This window comes from Kogia breviceps, chromosome 15, assembly GCF_026419965.1.
Source record: "Kogia breviceps isolate mKogBre1 chromosome 15, mKogBre1 haplotype 1, whole genome shotgun sequence".
NCBI classification, from domain to species: domain Eukaryota; kingdom Metazoa; phylum Chordata; class Mammalia; order Artiodactyla; family Physeteridae; genus Kogia; species Kogia breviceps.
Genome location: NC_081324.1, coordinates 79,211,920 through 79,234,760, shown reverse-complemented (window position 1 = coordinate 79,234,760; position 22,841 = coordinate 79,211,920). Strand labels below are relative to the sequence as shown.

Sequence of the window (22,841 nt, the reverse complement as noted above, 5' to 3'; positions counted from 1 at the left end):
CTTGTTGCGGAGCACAGGCTCCAGACGCGCAGGCTCAGTAGTTGTGGCTCACGGGCTAGTTGCTCCGTGACATGTGGAATCTTCCCAGACCAGGGCTCGAACCCGTGTCCCCTGCATCGGCAGGCAGATTCTCAACCACTGCGCCACCAGGGAAGCCCCAAGATCCTGCTTTTAAATTTTGTTAGGCATCCAGAACAGCACTTAGTTTATGGTAATTTCCTGCTACTAAGATTAGACTCTTGTGAGTACTCTGAACAATTCCCCATGAATTATGAGATTTCCTATTCAGGCTAGTGGTAACAGGCACTATTTACAGCTCTTCATGAGCCCTAGGTACTGTTTTCTTTAATTCTTTCGTATAGGTTTTTTTTCCACCCTGCCTGGCCTGGCATAGTTTTCTCACTTGCATGCGTAGATCAGTAGTCAGCTGAAGACTTGATGGGAACTCTGCTGATCTCCATATCTTCTTTCTGTGCTGTTCTCTTCTATTTAGTACTGTGCCCTGAGAACTCTAGCCATTTTGGTCACCCTGTACCCTCATCTCTGGAGTGCCCCAGGCTCTAATTGGGTTTCCCCACCCCCTACTCTCTGTGCCATGGCCTGGAAACTCTCCCAGGACATTAAATTGGGACAGTTTTAGCTCTCCTTGTTTGCTGTTCCTCTGTCTGTGATCACTGTCCTTCTCTGCCTGATATCCATAGTGTTAAAATACCATAATTTCATGTTTTTCCAGTGTTTTAGTTGTTTCTGGTGGAAGATAATAAATCCAGTCCTGTTACTCCATCTTGGCTGGAAGCAGTAATCCATTCATTATATTACTTTTAAGATAAAGAAGTTGTGTATTGTCAAGCTTACTGATTTTAGTTTATGATTTTTTGCCTCTGATATCTTGCTCAATAACTACTCATCTGCAAATTATTTTAGAAGTTTTTATGATCTCATTTTGTTTTTTACATTTTAATATTTATTTCTTTTGAAAAATCACTTTAGTCTATAGTATGACTTAGTAGTCTGTGTGTGTTATTCATAGTACTTAGCTTTAATCACATTGAAGCCAAAATATTCAAGTTTAAAATACATCTTGGTGATTGAAAAGATTTTAGTTCTCAAAAATTTGGTTCATAGATCTTTTTGTTGTCCCTAATGGAAATTTTTTAATTTTTTTTTTTTTTTTTTTTTTTTGGCATGGTCTCAAAAGGCATGTCATTGATTTAATCCATTGCTTCTCTTTTCTATTCTCTAAGCAATGAAGGCAATAGCACTTTTGAACTTTATGTACTTTGTTGCCTAACAAGTAACTATATTTAAGTTACTTTTTTGATAGTATTGATATATTGACTTTATGCTTGATTATTGGCATTCATGCTTGGCAGGATGACTACTCATGATTACAGAGGCAGTGTTGTGGGGGAATCCTTTTTCCTGTTTAAAACCTTCAGTGGCTACCCATTACCCTCAAGATAAACTCCAAATTTCTTAGTATGGTTTAAAAGAATTATTGTGATTTTCCTTGGCTTACAAAGGAATTTAGTCTTGCCTGACACATAGTAGTGCTTAGTAAATGTTAGCTGTTACTATTTCAATATTAATCAGACCAAACTGCTTTTTGAAACAGATTTATTGAGATATAATTTTCTTGGTTTTTTTAAATTACATTTTATTCTAAATGTGTCTCCAAGGAAGTCAAAAAGAAATGCAATTAATTTGTGATGTTGGGGGGAAAAAATCTTTGGTTTTACTTGTTCAACAAAAATATCTGAATCAATTATACTTTTATCAACTTTCCCTTTACATCCTAGCATTCTGTTTTGCCATCCACTGTGTATTTCTCACACATATCTCTCAAAGTTATCTTGAGAGGGAGAGTGAAAACAAAAATCCAAATTCTAAAAGATAACGCTTAATCAATGTTAAATCTATCCACAGTTATGTATATTAACAGAATCATGTCTATTGCATCCTTATAAGCTTCTGAAAAATAAGCATATTTATGCTAAGAAATGTCATTGTAATATACAAATAAATAAATTTTTCCAAAATTTAGATTATTGTAAACTAAAATTAAGCTAATTTTTGATTTAAATGACTATTTATTAGCTCCTTAGAAATCAATGCTCATTGTTCTTTGCATTTGTCTAAGTAAATTGTCAGGTGTAGAAACTTTCAAATACCACTAATGATGCTATAGGTACAACAGATCACACCTAAAGGAACATACTTCAAAAGCAGAATTATTTTTTCATGAAAAAGATAGCAGCTGAATCGTAATATTGTTTTAACACCAATGTTTTTCTCACCAAACCGTTCTCTCCAAATCTACATAGTACCAACCAAAAAAAAGAAAGAAAGAAAAATTAGTTAGGAAGCTACATACACCAAAGCACATTGCATGTCTTACCTCTATTGTCAGTCAGGTATCTGGGCTAAAATATGTAGTCTCTACATAGACAAAGCTTTCACCGTGAAAGTAAAGGAAGATCCAGCTGGGCCTGCTGGCTACATGACATTTTCCAGTTGCTTGTTGCAGTTGTCATTAACTAGAGAAAGTGTCTATGTAACTATTGGTCAGGAAGAATACATACTTCATCTTGCAGTCTTGTAGACTGTTTGATTAACCCATTAATGGGTGAATCAATTCAGAATAATCACCTTTATGTTTCTTTAGTCCCCTTTTGGAAATTTCTTCTTTTGAGGTTTTTTTCCCCCTGTGTAACTGATAATTTACCTGTTCTTTTTCTTTTCTTCTCCTCAGAAATCTGCTGTTGATATTTTAATTTTCTTATCTTTAATTCCCATTTGTTTTCAATTAGCTAGGACAAGTCATGGTTATTACCCCTCTCCATTTTATTTTTTTTAATTTTTTTTAAACTTTTAATTTTATATTGGAGTATAGTTGATTAACAATGCTGTGATAGTTTCAGGTGTACAGCAAAGTGATTCAGTTATACATACACTTGTTTCTGTTCTTTTTCAAATTCTTTTCCCTTTTAGGTTGTTACTTAATATTGAGCAGAGGTTCCCTGTGCTATACAGTAGGTCCTTGCTGGTTATCCGTTTTAAGTATAGCAGTGTGTACATGTCAATCCCAAACTCCCTAACTGTCCCTTCCCCCAACCATTCCCCCCTGGTAACCATAAGTTCATTCTCTAAGTCTGTGAGTCTGTTTGTGTTTTGTAAGTAAGTTCATTTGTATCATTTATTTTTAGATTCCACTTTCTCTTTCTCTGACTTATTTCACTCAGTGTGACAATCTCTAGGTCCAGGCATGTTGCTGCAAATGGCATTGTTTCGTTCTTTTTAATGGCTGAGTAATATTCCATTGTATACATGCGCCAACATCTTCTTTATCCATTCCTCTGTCAATGGACATTTAAGTTGCTTCCATGCCTTGGCTGTTGTAAACAGTGCTGCAGTGAACATTGGGGTGCATGTATCCTTTTGGACCATGTTTTTCTCTGGATATATGCCCAGGAGTGGGATTACAGGATCATATGGTAGCTCTATTTTTAGTTTTTTAAGGAACCTCCATACTCTTCTCTGTAGTGGCTGTACCAATTTACATTCCCACCAATGGTGTAGGAGGGTTCCCTTCTCTCCACACCTTCTCCAGCATTTATTGTTTGTGGATTTTTTGATGATAGCTATTTTGACTGGCTTGAGGTGATATCTCATTGTAGTTTTGATTTATGTTTCAGATATAATTTTCATACCATACAATTCACCCATTTAAAGAGTACAACTAAAGAGTTTTTGGTATATGAACAATTGTACAACCATCACCACAATGAATTCTAGGACATTTCACCACACTAAAAAGAAAGCCCATACCCTTTAGCTGTCACGCCCAACTCTCCTTCACCTGCTAGCCCTAGGCAACCAAAAGTCTATTCAATACTTTCTGTCTCTATAAATTTACTTATGTTGGATGTATTATATAAATGGAATCATACAGTATGTAGTCTTTTGTGACTGGCTTCCTTCACTTAGCATAATGTTTCACCTGTGTTGAGGTGTGTATCAGTAGTTCATTCCTTTTTATCCCTGAATAATATTCCATGGTATGGATATACCATATTTTGTTTATTCATTCACCAAATGGACATTTGGGTTGTTGCTGAATAATGCGGCTACCAATATCCAAGTTTTTGTGTAGACGTGGGTTTTTATTTCTCTTGGGTATATACCAAGGAGTGGGAATTTCTGGATCAACTTGTAACTCTGTGTTTAAGTTTTTGATTAACTCCCAATCTGTTTCCCAAAATGTCTGTAGCATTTTACAATTCCACCAGCAGTGTTGGAGGGTCTGAATTTCCCCACATCCTTACCAATACTGATTATTTAACTTTTTGATAATAGCTATCCTAGTGGGTATGAAAATGGTATCTCATGTGTTTTAAATTTTGTCTAAAGACTAATGGTGTGGAGCATCTTTTCATGTGTTAGTGGACATTTCTATATCTTTGGAGTAATATCTATTCAGATCCTTTGCCCATTTTTCTTTTGGATTACTTGTCTTTTTATTATGAATTTCTAAGGCCAAGATGCTTTTTATGCATAATATGAATCTGTAATTGCCACCAAACAAAATGTATAAGTTAATGTCAAACCTTATTTTTCTACAGGTACTGAAATTTTACCCCCCCCTCCCCCGCAAATATTTGTCAATGAGAGAGAAAGCTGACTGGGATATCAAAAGCAAAGTGCTTGCACATACTGGTCATCATGCGGAAAGGGGTGCCAAGGGACCCAGAGATTGCTGATCTGTTCTACAAAGATGATCCTGAAGAGCTTTTTATTGGTTTACATGAAATTGGACATGGAAGTTTTGGAGCAGTTTATTTTGTAAGTAATTAAAAATTGTTTAGATCAGATTATGAAAGTTTAAATTCTGTACATTCTATTACTTGTAAAATGCACTTGGTTTTAATGTTTATTCTACAAATTAAATGATGTCTACAGTAGAGGCAAATAGTCATTGCTGAAGAGCCAGTCCTAGAATTCTAGGCATCATTCAAGTCAATGGTATCCATATCAAATGACTTTGCTGTCAAAGTAGTGTAAAAAAGTTATAAGCTTGAGTTTGAACCCTGTTCATTTCCCTTACATGCCACGCTCTTTTTTGCCTCAGGGCCTTTATATATGCTATTCCTCCTGCCTAGAAAACTGTCCATTTTTTCCCCATTCCTGTCTAACTCTTGTTTCCCCTACAGGTATCAGTTTAAGTGTTAAATCCACGAGATAGCCATTCCTGTTCAACCCTCCAGCACTAAATTAAGACTTTCTTTATGGTCTCATAACACCCTGTGCTTGTACTTTGTTGCATTTGTCACAGTTATAATTGAATAATTATGTGTGAGATTTTTTTATTCATGTATGTCTTCCTCACTAAATAATAAGCTCCATAAGGACAAGAATTATATCTACTTGTTCATTGCTATATCCCCAGTAGCTAGTATAATGTCTGAATAGTAGGAACTCAGTAAATGATGGATGGATGGGTGGATGGACAAGTGGACATCTATGCAGACAGACTGACAGATTTTTAGTAACAACCGTGTTAAGTCAGTATCTTAGGTTAAGGGATACAAGGCTTAACCCCATCGAGTCAGTTTGAATTCCAAGACTGTGATTATCTTCTGATGAGAAGAGTGAGAAATGACTGAAATGTTAGCATAAATCATTCACCTAAAATTCATTGCATAAAATATAGTTCTTTATTTCAATAACCTTAGCAGTTTGCATCATCAAATTAACACATACTTCCTTAAGAGTACTAGTTCATTAAAGCAAGTAATATTTAAGTAATATTACCTATTTCTCCTCCAAACCTGTTAACAAATAATTTCTTTCTTAATCAAACAGTATTTGACTTTTCTTTTTAAGTGGTCCTTTATGTCCTTCCATCTAGATAGGGCTTATCTTTAGTTGTCCTTCCAAATGAGATTTTATTAATTGCATCTTGAACTCATCCTTTTGTTTCTAGCCAAATCTTTAGGCTGAGTTTTCTCAGAATGCTCTTTCGTCCCTTCATGTCTATACTCAGCACTACCACCACTTCTTCTCCCTCACCCCCATCTAATACTTGGCTCCCACTCAAGTACATTTTATCATTAAGTGACCATCCATTGCTGAACTGGGTGCTAATTTTCTAGTTAATACTCTCATATTAGTCTTTGGGCTTAGGGTAGCATTTATGGCCCAAAGTGTCCTATCTTTCTCATTCACTGAGACACATTTTTTTAAAGGATTTTTTTAAATTACAAATATATCATATATACAACAGTGTGTGTAATACATTCACACATATATTTTAATATATAATTTAAAGAATAATTAAAACGTAAACCTCTTTATAACCACCAGCCAGGCCAAGAAATAGAATATTGCCAGCACCGCAGAAGCCCCTTTTTTTTTGGTTTTTTTTTGTTTTTTTGTTTTGTTTTTTTTTTTTGTGGTACGCGGGCGTCGCACTGTTGTGACCTCTCCCGTTGCAGAGCACAGGCTCCGGATGCGCAGGCTCAGAGGCCATGGCTCGTGGGCCTAGATGCTCCACGGCATGTGGGATCTTCCCAGACTGGGGCACGAACCCGCGTCCCCTGCATCGGCAGGCAGGCTGTCAACCACTGCACCACCAGGGAAGCCCCCAGAAGCCCCTTTTTTGTTAGAAGAATCCACTATGCTGAATTTTATGATGATGACTTTCTTACATTTCTTTATATGTACCCACTTACTTCTCTACCCCTAATAATATAATTTGGTTTTGCCGGTTTTGAACTTTTTAACAATAGAAACATTCTGTATATATTTGGTTGTGACCTGTTTGTTTTGCTTAGAGATACTTTCTTCAGTCAATCATCTTTTCTTAACTTTCCTTCTATTACTGTACAACTAGTTCATCATCTCAGAATCTCTCTTGGCCAGAGTCAGAGAGTAGTTGCAATCTCTGTTTGACTCTTCTATTTTAAAAAGCAGCCAGACCACTCTCAAAGTTCTCTTTTAGAATAAATACAATAAACCAAGTATGCTTCGAAACTTACTAACATGCCTTTTGTGCTAGGGATAAAATGAGACCTACATTGCTGTAGAAGACCCAGTGCTTTTGGGACTTAGTCCTGTCTGTTTAGCTAGAGTACAGTAGTTCCCCCTTATCCACAGTGTCGCTTTCCACGGTTTTAGTTATCTGTGGTCAACCTCAGTCCAAAAATATTAAATGGAAAACTCCAGAAATAAACAATTCTTAAGTTTTAAATTGCAGGCTATTCTGACTAGCATCATGTAAATATGTGTTATTTGTTGATAATGATAGACTAGAGAAATCACAAAGATACCTGGGTGGCTTTGATACTGAAATGTAATCATTAACTATATATTGCCTGTATACAAAAGTGTAGAGTACAGGCCCTTATAAACCGGTAAGGCACTTAAAAAACAGCTTAAAGGGGAATTAACTGATACTTTACTATTAAACCTAAAAAAGCCTTAACCTTTTATCTACAGTGGTCACATAAGTAGCACCTTAAAAATGGATTTTCTCACAGGCCACAGCAATGTGACCCATGTTGCTCCTCCCTGTTGACAGATTCTTCCTCTTCTCACTCATACCATTATAACCAAGAAGACTACCATCTCTTACTTGGACAACTGCAATAAACTCCAGACCAATCTCTGCGCATCCATTCTGGTCTGTCTCCAGTCTTGTCCACACCACAGTGAGCTTGAGGGTTGGTGGAGAGTGGAAACACATAAATATGATCTCATCACCTTTTCTCTGTAAAGCTTTCAGGGGGTCTTCTCCTCTGTTCTTAGCCTAAGTTCAACTTCCCTACTGTAGGCAGCCTATAAGGTCCTTCATGAGGTGATCCCTCTATACCTGAACTGTATTCCCTCTTATTCTCATTGCTCTAGTTATTATATAAAAGTTTTCTTTTAATCATCCATCATAGGATCTTTGCATAAACTGTTCTCTCTGGAATGTTTTCCCCTACCATCTTCATCTTCTTAACTCCACTTTATCCTTTATCTCTCAGCTGAGGGCTCACTTATTCAGGGAAGCCTTGCCTGACCTGCCTAATCACATCCCCCATTTTTTGGTTCCCAAAGTAACACACACCCTTCTTTGTAACACATATCACAGTTGCAGTTTTATATTAATTATGATTTCATTTTTGCTGTCTATACTACTAGAAGAGAGATAGACACTAGGCATACTTACAATTCTATCCCTAGCATTTAGCCCTGTTCCTGAAAAATTTTGTGCACCTGGTAAGTATTTGAATTATGAAGAACTCAGAGAGTTTGGAACTGCTAATTAGTACTTTTCAAGAGTCAGAATCATATTAGCAAGCTGTAAAGACCAGAGTCTAGCAACCAACATTTTTATACCTCAACACTATAATTCTGTTAGACTTTTTGTAGTTTATAGCTTTTACACAGAACGATGCCAGGAAATATGTTAAAAGTGAATTGTACGCTGGCACGGCTCTTGTAGAATCAATCAGTTGAGAATATATATTATATTCAGAGAAAATTGAAACTATTGATGAAATATCTCTGTGTATTTGGATTTACATAAGTAATTCAGAAATCAGCATGAGTAAAAATGAAATAGTAAGAAACTCTATTAAAGGAAGATAAAAAGGGCTGAGCATGTTCATTTTTGTATTTACTTAAAAGACAACTATAAAGTTTCTAGGGTTCTAGTGTTGCCTTGTTGAACTCAGCATATCATCCATAATCCACCTAAAGCAAATAATTTAGTTTTGTTCTTCTGGGTATAAATACCTTTTAGTTTTAGTTGAGGCTTAATAAATAGGGCAAAAGCAAAAGCTTAGGTTTAATTTTTATATTTCTCCATAAACTAGTAAAGAGTTGACAATAATCTAAATGTAGCTGGAAATGGTTATAAAAATATCAGAAACACATATGTAGTAAGTTCTCAATAAATATATTTTGAATCAGTGATTTTTTTTATTGGAGTATAATTGCTTTACAATGTTGTGTTAGTTTCTCCTGTACAATGAAGTGAATCAGCCGTATGTATACCTATATGCCCTCCCTCTTGGACCTCCCTCCTACCTCCACCCCGCACATCCCACCCATCTAGGTCATCACAGAGCACAGAGCTGGGCTCCCTGTGCTTTATTTTACTTTTTTTCCCATTTATTTATTTATGTATTTTTTTATGTCTTTATTGGAGTATAATTGCTTTACACTGGTGTGTTAGTTTCTGCTTTATAACAAAGTGAATCAGTTATACATATACATATATCCCCATATCTCTTCCTTCTTGCATCTCCCTCCCTCCCACTCTCCCTATCCCACCCCTCTAGGTGGTCACAAAGCACTGAGCTGATCTCCCTGTGCTATTCGGCTGCTTCCCACTAGCTATTGGTTTTTTTACATTTGGTAGTGTATATATGTCCATGCCACGTTCTCACTTTGTCCCAGCTTACCCTTCCCCCTCCCCATGTCCTCAAGTCCATTCTCTAGTAGGTCTGTGTCTTTATTCCTGTCCTGCCCCTAGGTTCTTCATGACTTTTTTTTTTTTTTTTTTTTTTTAGATTCCATATATATGTGTTAGCATACGGTATTTGTTTTTCTCTTTCTGACTTAACTTCACTCTGTATGACAGACTCTAGGTCCATCCAACTCACTACAAATAACTCAATTTCATTTCTTTTTATGTCTGAGTGATATTCCATTGTATATATGTGCCACATCATCTTTATTGATTCATCTTTCGATGGACACTTAGGTTGCTTCCATGTCCTGGCTACTGTAAATAGAGCTGCAGTGAACATTGTGGTACATGACTCGTTTTGAATTATGGTTTTCTCAGGGTATATGCCCAGTAGTGGGACTGCTGGGTCGTATGGTAGTTCTATTTGTAGTTTTTTAAGGAGCCTCCATACTGTTCTCCATAGTGGCTGTATCAATTTACATTCCCACCAACAGTGCAAGAGGGTTCCCTTTTCTCCACACCCACTCCAGCATTTATTGTTTGTAGATTTTTTTGATGATGGCCATTTTGACTGGTGTGAGATGATATCTCATTGTAGTTTTGATTTGCATTTCTCTGATGATTAATGATGTTGAGCATTCTTTCATGTGTTTGTTGGCAATCTGTATATCTTCTTTGGAGAAATGTCTATTTAGGTCTTCTGCCCATTTTTGCATTGGGTTGTTTGTTTTTTTGATATTGAGCTGCATGAGCTGCTTGTAAATTTTGGAGATTAATCCTTTTGTCAGTTGCTTCATTTGCAAATATTTTCTCTCGTCTTTTCATCTTGTTTATGGTTTCCTTTGCTGTGCAAAAGCTTTTAAGTTTCATTAGGTCCCATTTGTTTATTTTTGTTTTTATTTCCATTTCTCTAGGAGGTGGGTCAAAAAGTATACTGCTGTGATTTACGTCATAGAGTGTTCTGCCTATGTTTTCCTCTAAGAGTTTGATACTGTCTGGCCTTACATTTCGGTCTTTAATCCATTTTGAGTTTATTTTTATGTATGGTGTTAGGGAGTATTCTAATTTCATTCTTTTACATGTAGCTGTCCAGTTTTCCCAGCACCACTTATTGAAGAGGCTGTCTTTTCTCCATTGTATATTCTTGCCTCCTTTATCAAACATAAGGTGACCATATGTGCGTGGGTTTATCTCTGGGCTTTCTATCCTGTTCCATTGATCTGTATTTCTGTTTTTCTGCCTTGATGACTTTCTGTCTTGATGACTGTAGCTTTGTAGTATAGTCTGAAGTCAGGGAGCCTGATTCCTCCAGCTCCATTTTTCTTTCTCAAGATTGCTTTGGCTATTCGGGGTCTTTTGTGTTTCCATACAAATTATGAAATTTTTTGTTCTAGTTCTGTGAAAAATACCATTGGTAGTTTGATAGGGATTGAATTTGATTTGCATTGAATCCGTAGATTGCTTTGGGTAGTATAGTCATTTTCACACTGTTTATTGTTCCAATCCAAGAACATGGTGAATCAGTGATCTTGCTTAAGGTTACTGAGACCTCTGAGACTATTGGAAGTGTTAAGTATGAATGTAAGTTTCAAGAATAAAACTTGAAATGTTTAGAAGTTGTAATCATTCATAATACAGTATGATGCATTGGAAAGCTGAAACCCCATTGATAGTTTCCTTTCTCTATACTAAAATATTGATTTTTTTTTAAGTTTCTGTTTCAGTTCTGAATTTTAACTAGTATAAAATGGATTTAAAATTTCACATCTATATATAAATGGAAATGTTTTCAAATTTCAAGTCTCTGCCCAGTAGATAGGTTCTATAAGCAAGTACACTTATCAAGTTTTAAGTGATAACTCTATAAATGTATAGAAATACATTTTTACTTTAGGGTGATTCTTTTTTCATGTCTCTTGTTCCAAATAAGCCTTGATTATAAATAACCTTAATAAGCAATTAGATAATACTATCGGATTCCATTTGTGTGGACCTTTTTTTTTTTCTTTCTATAAAGGGTACAGATTTGTTTTTTAAAAACCCCATTAAAAGTTAAAATTCATCATTGTTTGAGCATTTTCTAAACCTTTTCCAGGCTCCTTAAGCTATACAGTACATAGATTCATACCCAAAATATCAGTTTTACAGACACAATCACTCTAACCTTCATTGTATTACTGAATTTACATCAACTTTTCTTTCTTGTAGTCATCTAAGCACAGTCTTAGTGTTACATTTTTATTTTACTTATTTATTTATTTATTTATTGGCTGCGTTGGGTCTTTGTTGCTGTGCTCAGGCTTTCTCTAGTTGTGGCGAGCAGGGGCTACTCTTCATGGCAGTGCGCACACTCCTCATTGCAGTGGCTTCCCTAGTTTTGGAGCACAGGCTCTGGGCACGCGGCCTTCCATAGTTGTGCCATGTGAGCTCAGTAGTTGTGGCTCACGGGCTTAGTAGCTCCAAGGCATGTGAGATCTTCCTGGACCAGGGACCGAACCTTTGTCCCCTACATTGGCAAGCGGATTCTTAACCACTGCACCACCAAGGAAGTCCCTTAGTGTTACATTTTAAAACCCAGCAAAATGTGAGAGATCTTTGTTTTTAACAAAAGTCAGTCTGTACCTTCTAAATGAATAAAATACCTAAAAAATGCCTTTACAGAGTCCTGCCGATTTGAAAACTGTAACTAGTGGATACCTTGTTTTTGTAGTAGGTACTTTTACCTTAGTGCTTGTACAAAAAATTTTTTTAGTATGTGTCCATTTTCTCTTAATTTTGGCATTAATTAAGACTCTGGGGTTGAATTCTTTTTACATCCACATTATTGTTTATTGTTGGAATTAAAATTTTTTTTAATTAGAAAGAAGACATTGCTCTATCTGAGGAGCTTCTTTAATTGTACTTTAGAAACTGATTAGACGTTTTTCTCTTAAAATTGGTGACCTTATTTTACCAGAGAGTGAAATCCAGTTTTACTTCAGAAACACTGCTATTGCTTTATTGATCCACAAGAGTAATATCATAGAACCGAAGTAGCTTACTTACATCAGGGGTATGACACTGGTGCACAGCCCTGTTATTAAAGAAGGCTAAGATTAGATAATGTTTAATGTCTTATTTATTTTTCTGAAAATTTTTAGAAATAGTTTCAAATTTCTTAAGTAAATTTGGAGGAAAAGATTATTACCTGAGGTATTTATGATTTTCAGGCATGCTTTCCATGAACTGTTATATTTTGAGTATGGAGAAGATATATAGAGATAATTATGACAAGGCAACCTTTATAGATGAATACACACACATACACATAAATGTGTGTATGTATTTATGTGATACATTCTTACCGTAAAATATAAGTACCTTTGAAAGTGAAAGTCCCTCTTAAGATTAATCTTATCCTTTGCTGCACTGTTTAATATATTAGTCGCTATTTAAATTTTAAGTTAATTAAAATTAAATTTAAAATCCACTTCCTTTGTCACACTAGCCACATTTGACGTGCTACTATATACGATGTAGATATAGAACATTTCCATCATCATGGAAAGTTCTTTCAGACATAATATATCAGATAATCCAGGGATTACCACTGATGTATATTCTGGTATAAATTCTTCCATAATTTTTTCTACACATATACTCATTATTACTTTTTTGAAAAAAGAAGATCATATTGTACAGGGCTTTTTTGTCATGGTATTTTTTACTATTACCATATATACATATTGATTACCTCATTCTCTTAACATGAAACATGACTGTTTCATATTTATTTAACTGGTTCTCCATTGGTAGACATTCTACATGGTGAAGCCAGTATGGATATTTTGGAAATATGACTTTTTTGATTGGATATGTTTTGTTAAACCTTAACAAAACATGTGTATGGAAAGGGATAAAGAGAAGTTGTACCTTAAAGTGGGGTGGAAATGTCTGTCTAGCCTATCAAAAGTTGCAGCATCTTTAGACTGTGAGAATGAAGGGTGAAATGTTATAAAAGTTAAGTCAAATATTTAAGTTAAACTGGCTGAAACATCGTTCATTCTTTTTAACTTTTTTTCCCTACTCTCTTAACACAGGCCACAAATGCTCACACCAATGAGGTGGTGGCAGTTAAGAAAATGTCCTATAGTGGGAAGCAGGCACATGAGGTATGTTAAAGACATTGTGTACCTAAACTGACATAAGCAAGTTAATATGAAATTGACAGTAGAAACAAAGTTCTTTAAGTGTTTCTTTATCACAGTTCTTTTTTTCCCCTTCTTGTGGAGCATATAATAAATGTTCCTAATATTCTACCTCAATCAGCTATTTTGTGGAATAGAACATGGATTAGTGTAATGGATTTATTATAATATATTTGGTGATTGATTTAATTTATATGTACTAAAATAAGAAATAACACAAGTTTAAATTGCTTCTTCATGTATTAAACATTCTCTTTGTCCATTTAAAATAATGAAAAGACTGTTTTATATGTATACTTGAAAATAAAATACTGTTTTCCGTTCAAAAATTATGATATTTTCTTTCTGACTTAAATAGAAATGGCAAGATATTCTTAAGGAGGTCAAATTTTTACGACAATTGAAGCATCCTAATACTATTGAATACAAAGGTTGTTACTTGAAAGAGCACACCGCTTGGGTAAGTAAGAGGACCTCTATTATCATTTTTTCCTATTAAAATTTTTTTCTTTTCCTTTTTTTCTATTATGTCTTTGGTCTGTAAAATTATCAGCCCATTTCTGTCCCATTTGATTTTTATTTATTTTCTTTTTTTTTTTTTTTTTTTGCGTTATGCGGGCCTCTCACTGTTGTGGCCTCTCCCGTTGCGGAGCACAGGCTCCGGACGCACAGGCTCAGCGGCCGTGGCTCATGGGCCTAGCTGCTCCGTGGCATGTGGGATCTTCCCGGACCAGGGCACGAACCCATGTCCCCTGCATCGGCAGGCAGACTCTCAACCACTGCGCCACCAGAGAAGCCCTCCCATTTGATTTTTGTCAGTATTTAACATTTTTTACTTCAGAGTGTGCCATATGGTATACATTCTGTAAGTTTAAGCATGACATCTAGTCTATAGGAAACTTTATTCTTAAACACTCAACAAAGAGAGAGTGAAAAGTTAACATCATTTTATAATGATTTATTTGCAAAAGTAAAAAGCAGTGCCTTTTATTCTCATCCTAGAATTTTTATCTTTGTCATTTTTCATCCCCTATTCCAATTCCCCCCAAATTTGGAATTGTGCTTGATATTACCATCACTGTCTAAGTTTTTTACCAAACAGAGCCTAGATTATGAGTAAAATGCAATGGTCTTTTTTTCCACTCTATCTTCTTACTATATTTTTATTTTACATGATTTTGTTTCTGATTTTAGGTTAGCACATTAGACATTGTCTAGAACAAGTAAATACTATACCTTGTACTGTATGGGATTGCACATTCCAATTTAAAGTATTCAGGGCTTCCCTGGTGGCGCAGTGGTTGAGAATCCGCCTGCCGATGCAGGAGACACGGGTTCGTGCCCTGGTCCGGGAAGATCCCACATGCCGCGGAGCAACTAAGCCCGTGAGCCATGGCCGCCAGGCCTGCGCGTCCGGAGCCTGTGCTCCGCAACGGGAGAGGCCACAACAGTGAGAGGCCCGCATACCGCAAAAAAAAAAAAAAAAAAAAAAAAAAAAAAAAAAAAAAAAAGTATTCAATATCACTATCATTTATTGAATACTTAGCAATGTACAAGTCCTCTCCTGTACATGATCTCCAATTAGGGAATGGAATTTTTGTTCCCAGATAGAATATCAAAGGTTAAACATAAACCTTTCTGCTCAAGCAATTCTTAAGATATCTAGAGCCATTGCTTCTGTACTGAGCAGAAGAAATTAATAAGAGGAGTATCTCATTCTATGGAAATCAGTTCTCTGGCAATCTCAGCTGTCTTGAAGGAGTCAAGAAAGGGATTTTGAGCAGGCAGAATAAGTGTTACAAAATCAAGTGCTAGATCTCATGTGTTTCAGAACTTCAGAAAATCCTCCGAGCTCTTATTTGAAGCTTATTTACTCTTAGATTACATAAAATGCTAATAAGTTTGGTTACCTAGTCTTTGTCTGTAAGGATTTGATAGGCTAATTAGAAGGAACTCATAGAACTAAGGCTGCTGGAGACATGCATACAAATAGCCATAACTAATTTGACCTGAAGGAAGAAGTTGGGGAAGTTAGAAAGCAGACCTAACAATTTAAAAGCAGAGTAACTAGAGCTGATAATTGTCAAGGGCAAACAGCCAGCCACACCTCAGGTGACCTTGTGTTATGGAATAATTGGGAAAAGAATGTTTGGGACAGAAATACAGAGTTAACATGTAATTTTTAAAATAGACACATTGGGCTCCCCTGGTGGCACAGTGGTTGAGGGTCCGCCTGCCGAAGCAGGACCCATGGGCCATGGCCACTGAGCCTGCATGTCCGGAGCCTGTGCTCCGCAACGGGAGAGGCCCACGTATCACTAAAAAAAAAAAAAAAAAAAAAAAAAAAAAAAGACACGTAACTATAAACATACTCTAGTCGGTTCTAAAGTTCTATGTTCATTTTCCTTATACTCAGTTTAAGGAAATTATATGTGTGTGTTAATTTACATAATTAAAGAAATTAGAGGGAATTCCCTGCCTGTCCAGTGGTTAGGAGTCCGTGCTTTCACTGCTGAGGGCCCAGGTTCCATCCCTAGTCAGGGAACTAAGATCTTGCAAGTGGTACAGCGAGGTCAAAAAAATAATAAACAAATTTTTAAAATTTTTAATTAAAAAAAATTTTTTAAAAGAAATTAGAAAACTGAGTAATACAGTTGAGAAATGTTTCCATCAAAACTGATTAAAAATATTGTTTGTCAGTTATACCTTAATAAAGCTGAAGAAAAAAGAAAAATAGTGCACCTAAAAGTCTAATGTTCATTATAATATTCACTTATGTGGACTCTTTCATTTCACAATAAGAAGTAAAATTAATGTTTCTGAATCTGCTTACTTTTTTAAAAAATTATTTATTTATTTATTTATTTTTGGCTGCATTGGGTCTTCGTTGCTGCGCATGGGCTGTTCTCTAGTTGTGGCGAGCAGGGGCTACTCTTTGTTGCAGTGCATGGGCTTCTCATTGCCGTGGCTTCTCTTTTTGCAGAGCATGGGCTCTAGGCACGCGGGCTTCAGTAGTTGTGGCACACGGGCTCTAGAGCGCAGGCTCAGTAGTTGTGGCGCGCAGGCTTAGTTGCTGTGTGGCATGTGGGATCTTCCCAGACCATGTCTCCTGCATTGGCAGGCGGATTCTTAACCACTGTGCCACCAGGGAAACCCTGAATCTGCTTAATTTTAATATAAAGCAGAAAACTATAATAAAGTTTCTAAACTTTAAACATTTAAGTTTCTCATTTTAGATTATTCCAGAAATGGAATAATTTTTATACATCATGTATATTTAATTACATCTATAAGTATATAATAAATTTAATAATGTAGATATATATCTTTATTATTTATAATAATATATATGTATGATATATATTATGTATTGTGTACCTTGCTACTGGAATAAATTCAGAAGATATAAGATATGTATATTATGTTATGTACAAGTATATATTATAATAATATATGACATATAATAATATATAATACTATATCTCATATCCTTCTAAAATTTTCCAGTAATGCAGGGTACATAATACATAAATGTTTTCACATTAATTTTTTTTAATGAAAGGAACCAATATGTTAATAGTAGTTGTGTCTATGTGATTATAGGAAATTTGTATTTCATAATAAGTATATTGTTTTTTTAGAATAACAAAATAATAATTTGTAGGAGTGTTTGTGCTTGTGTGTATATGTGTGGAGATTGGTCACTGAGCGCTCCATTTCTGACCTTGGCTATAAATCAGTAGTAATCTGGAGTGCCTAAAATATCTAAGATGAGATTAAAGACAGAGTTTTCTCATTTTTTGCTTTTCAAAAGCCTCCCAACATTGCAAACCCAAGAAATATCAATATTAATGTAATAGTATTGTTCTAGAAATATTTTAAGGTATAAATTGAAATATTCCATCTCTCTCAGGGATTCAAGCTAATGTAATAATACATAGCAGGATACATCTTTAGATTGAGTTCTAACCAATGTTTTCTTGTTTAGAACTTTTCGATTTTATTTTATTTTTTGGCCGCATCGGGTCATAGTTGTGGCACACGGGATCTTCACTGAGGCATGCAGGATCTTTCATTGCAGCGCGCGGCCTTCTCTCTAGTTGTGGTGTGTGGGTTTTCTCTCTGTAGCTGTGGCACGTGGGCTCCAGGGCGCGTGGGCTCTAGTTGAGACGCAAGAGCTTAGTTGCCCTGCAGCATGTGAGATCTTAGTTCCCTAACCAGGGATGAAACCCACGTTCCCTGCTTTGGTAGGTGGATTCTTCACCACTGGACCACCAGGGAAGTCCCAGAAGTTTTTAAAATGTGAAAGTAGGGAATTTACTGTTTACTTGTTTGTGTTATTTAACTAATAATTCCCAGTATAGATTTTACTGGTTTTGCAACTTTCCAAGTTGCAAAATTTAATTTATACTCCAACCTAACCACCTTAAATCCTTAAATACAATCCCCATATTGTCTTAGACCAATTCCAATTTCAAATAGGAAATAACAAAAGCAGAAATTCCGGTTTCAAATAGGAAATAACAATAACAGGTTCAGATGAATCAGAATATTTATTCTCCTAGTATTCTTAGTTCCTTGGTTAGTTGGTTGGTTTTAGCAGTTTCTTATTAACCTACATTATTCTGGTTATTATTTCAATCTGTTACAGTTGGTGATGGAATATTGCTTAGGCTCAGCCTCTGATTTGTTAGAAGGTAAGGATAAAAGCACTATCCCCTTCTTTTTTGCCTTGACCAGAATGTTGTCTACTCCTGTATTAAAGCACACCTTGGGCAAACTAAACGGTTAATGACTTAGACTTAAGGGTTATGTGGATAAACCATGCAGACTCTGTCTCTGTCATGTCGCTGAAAATATCTGAGTAATGATTAGCAGCCCTCCCACTGTTTTAGTTCATGGCCCATCCAGGGCAGGTACTACTAAAATGTTTGGGTCATGTGATGTAGTATGTGTAGCCAAAAACATTAAATTCATGTGTATGTATGAAACAGAGGTAGATGGTATCGGTATCCAAATTATATTGATATTTAACCCTTTTACATCTCTTGACTGACCCAGTTCTCCTCTGCAGATGCTTTTATAACCAGAGACTGAGTTAAAATTTACATTAAAAAAAACCAAAAAACTTTCTTATATTTTCCATGATCTCTGAATAGAAATTGTTTATTAGCTGCTTTCACAAATAATGAAAACCTGTGGTTAGAAGGGGTACTTATACATGGCTTGTGGCAGAGGAGAATAATGCAACCTAAAACACTCTAGACACTTAAAATGTCAGAGGGACTTATAAATTTGGGCCTGGCCAATTGGAATCAGTGTGGCTTTAACTTGCAACTGACAAGTAAATTAACAATTCTTGCAGTGAATATCAGGCTTTGTTTTATTTTATTTTGGAGGGGTTTGTTTGTTTTTATGCTTCTGTTTCCTGTTATCTGGTTATTTATTCTTATTCTATAGAAAATATATATCCTATGTATTTAGGTGAATGTGTTCCCAAATTGTCATTTAAGAAAAAGTATATAATTCAGCCTGCTATAGCTGTATAATATAATAAAAATAGGAATGAAACTGATCATCTATGCCTGGCTTTTTTTTTTTTTCCTCAGTTCATAAAAAACCACTTCAGGAAGTGGAGATCGCTGCCATTACTCACGGTGCCTTGCAGGGGCTGGCCTACCTACATTCTCATGCATTGATTCATAGGTAAGATTAGAGGCCAGTTACATTTTCATTTCGGTTACAGGACTATCTGTTCAAGGAACCTTGAAAATTAGTGCATGCTCCAATTTTTAGGGTGCCTAAGAATTTATGGGAAGCAAATAGATTGCTGCTGCTTCTGGACGTAAAGAGTAAAGTTGCCCGAATTTAGTTCCTATCTCTTGGTCTCTCCCATATAACCACAAAGACTTATATCGTCTCTGTTCTGTAGGTAACTATTCTCCAGGCATAGTGTTGCAGGGACATTTGAAGAAGAGCCCAACAACCTTTTGATACTGTCAAGAAAAAAAGGAAAGAAAATTAGCCTTCCTTGCATATATTTATTTCCTAGCTGAGTTCTTCTCCCTTTCCTGTTGCAAATAACAAGTCAATCTCCTGTAAATATATGCTTTTATCAGTTTTACATTTTTTGCATTTCTTTAGTCCATATAGATATTTAGGAAGGTATTATTGTCTTCATTTCGGTAGATGAAGAAACTGAGACTTAAAAATATTTAAATAACTTGCCCATAGTTTCCTAGCATTTATGTAATAAAGATTGAAACTCAGATTTTCTAACTCCTAATCCAAGGCTTCCCTCTAAATTACATTTTCTTTATCACAGCCCCACTCTCCTCTTTCCAACCTACTTCCCACTACTAACTTCTTAACAAAGGTATTGTTACCAATTTTTCCTTCTCTCAATAAAGAACTTCTAGTACTGTTACTTTAATGAATGGTGGCCAAGTAGTGGAATATGGCATAAAGGACCTGAGATGGCTCAAAAACAGAAGAAAAAAAATTTACATTTGCTAGGAAGAAATGAAACTATTAAGTCATAGGTTCCCCTTTTGCTTCTGTTTTAATCATCCTAGAGTAGCCATCACAGTTACTGGTACATACCACAAAGCAGAACTCCCTCAAGATAGGCAGACCAAAATTCCTGCCATGAATTTGGCTTATTCATAAGGATGAAGAATGAACGTAACCATGTCTAATAAATATTGATAAAATTAATTTAACTGTAATTTATGGATTTGACAATTTTAAAGTATATATATGTATAAACTTTAAAGTGTGTATATATCTCTCTATATCTTTGGTATTAAGATGTCATTACTGAATGCCAACTTATTTATGACAGTTTTGCCTGCTTCTGTTTATAAAAGTCAGTTCAGGTTTCTCTGCCTTTATTACCTCAATTTTCACATTAATGTTTTATTCTATATTACACTTTATCTTTTTTAATACGTAAGAAGAGTTGAAAAGACAAAAAAACTTATAAGAATGCTCTTTATTTAAAAATAAATTCAGATTCTTATTGTTTTGACTTAAAAGGCAAGTCAGGGTTAGAGAAAAGATATTTTCTGTTGTATGAGAAATAAATAATGCTTTTTTTAGTTCTCTCTGCCAATGCCTAATGTCTTCATGAGGAAAGAAACTGAATTTTCAAGGGAAGATTTTTGGAAAAGTTATTTTGGGAGCATTTGAACCTTTCATTTTCAACTTAACATGTTTTCCTCATTCCCTCTGCTTTATCTTTCCATTGCCTATCAACGTACAATTCTTAGTTCTTGTACTCATTACACCTCATGCCTTTTTTAAAGAGAATAAGGAGTACACCCACATCTTCTTATTCAAAATTTTCATACTGAAAATTAAATTTTTTTAAATCATGTTTTTTAAACTTTTTGCTGCATAAAATAGTAGTTTTAGTAGTAACCACTTGAGATTCTTTATAATAATACAATAGAAATGCAATTTCCTAACCCCTAATCCTTGTTTGTTTTGATCTTTCAGGGTCTTCTTTTTACTGTACAGTGTTATTTTTAAAATAACACCTTCTCTATAACATGTACTCTCAAATGCCTTAGAGTTGCAGTTACAATTAAAGGCAGAGAGAAAGGGTCACAGGCAAGAAAGAAAAGGTATGTGTGTAGTTGAGGTTTATTGGTAGGTAGTCGATACAGAGTCATTGAAGGTTTGTTTAGACTCTAAAAATGTCACGAAATTTGGAAGAGAAAAAAAAAAGGCAGTTACAGATGGTGCCAATTTTCCCCAGCACAAGCAATACTGTTGGTGACTTGATTCAGCAACTAATATGATTTTGTAAGTCAGCTGAGTATGTTTCCTTGTCGGCCATGTCTGCCTTTTTTCTCATTGCATTCCCTCCCTCTAAAGAAAGCTCTACCTTTTAGTAATTACTATGACCTACCAGTAAGTACACCGAGGAATCTGGGCCCCCTTACAACATGCAGTAATTACTAAATCCCCTTCTGGCTATCTGAGCAAGGTTTTTTTTTTAATAAACTTTTTGTCTTATTAATTGCATGCTCTGACCTATTCCATAATCACAATTGAAAAGTAATTTTCTAACCCTCTTATTTTTTCCTATAGGGATATTAAAGCAGGAAATATTCTTCTAACAGAGCCAGGTCAGGTGAAACTAGCTGATTTTGGATCTGCCTCAATGGCTTCTCCTGCCAACTCCTTCGTGGGCACACCTTACTGGTATGTGGAATTAGAAAACATGATGTAGTTTTTAAATATATGTATATAAACAAGATGGACTCATAGCACTGGTTTTGTTTGGGTTTTTTTTTTTTTTTTTTGACAGTGTCTCACCTTGTGTCTCAAATGAGATTTCATTAGGAAGGATAGAAAACTAACTAGCAAAAAAGAAACCCTCAGACTTAGTATAAAATTTCCAGTGACTTTAAATTGTTCAAATAAGGTTGATGTCACTGTGTGTAAACTGAGTAGGATTATCAACTCACTGACCAAGCTCAGGTTTTAGACTTCATTTGAAGTTTCTTTTGAACTTTTCTCTTCAGGCAGAGTCTCTAGATGAGAACAAGGTAGTTTCTTTAACCTTCTGTAACCGATGAGCATAAATTTTACCTTTCAATGAAAGAAATCCAGATTCCTATTTCTGTTGAATTCTCTGATACTTTACCTCACTTGTCATTCTGACTTAAAGTTTCTCCCCATTCTATTCAAGACCCCTTTCCTTCCTTTCATAGATACATTGGAATTTCATTGTACCTTGGAGAATGACTTATACCCCTGGAAAATTACTTGCCTACTAAAAAAAAAAATCAGCTACTATTTGAATATTTTTCCACTATCATCAGATAGCATCTGTTAAGCAACTACTTACATACACTAATAGAGAACAAAGCATATTAAACTGTATGGCCCTTACCCTCCTAATGAAAATCCATTATGGACAAACAAAATAATATCCATTATTATAGCCAGTTTATTTGTTTTTTAACTTGTAACATCTTTGAAATATCTGATTATATTGCTTTATGTAATTGCATAAAGTATTCTTCATGTTGTTTAAAGTAGTTTATTTAAGTGTTTCATACATATTAATCCTTTACCAATCTCTCTGAGGTAGCTAATAAAATTCTCTCCATATTATGGATGAGGAAACTGATATACAGAAAGGTTAAGTAACTTAGCCAAGATCAAAGGATAGTAAATGA

The 22,841-nt window shown here is 35.3% G+C and overlaps 1 protein-coding gene across 2 annotated transcripts in view; it reads left to right on the top strand.

Moving 5' to 3' along the window:
• Positions 1–22,841, top strand: part of TAOK3 (TAO kinase 3) — a 182,772-nt gene that overhangs the window by 96,710 nt on the left and 63,221 nt on the right. For both annotated transcript variants that reach the window (XM_059041075.2, XM_067015109.1), the window contains exons 3-8: positions 4,623–4,842; positions 13,540–13,611; positions 14,006–14,107; positions 18,299–18,344; positions 19,257–19,353; positions 21,745–21,858. In XM_059041075.2, the coding sequence (XP_058897058.1) occupies positions 4,723–4,842; positions 13,540–13,611; positions 14,006–14,107; positions 18,299–18,344; positions 19,257–19,353; positions 21,745–21,858 (551 nt within the window). In that variant the 5' untranslated portion in view covers positions 4,623–4,722. The remainder of the gene's footprint in view (positions 1–4,622; positions 4,843–13,539; positions 13,612–14,005; positions 14,108–18,298; positions 18,345–19,256; positions 19,354–21,744; positions 21,859–22,841) is intronic.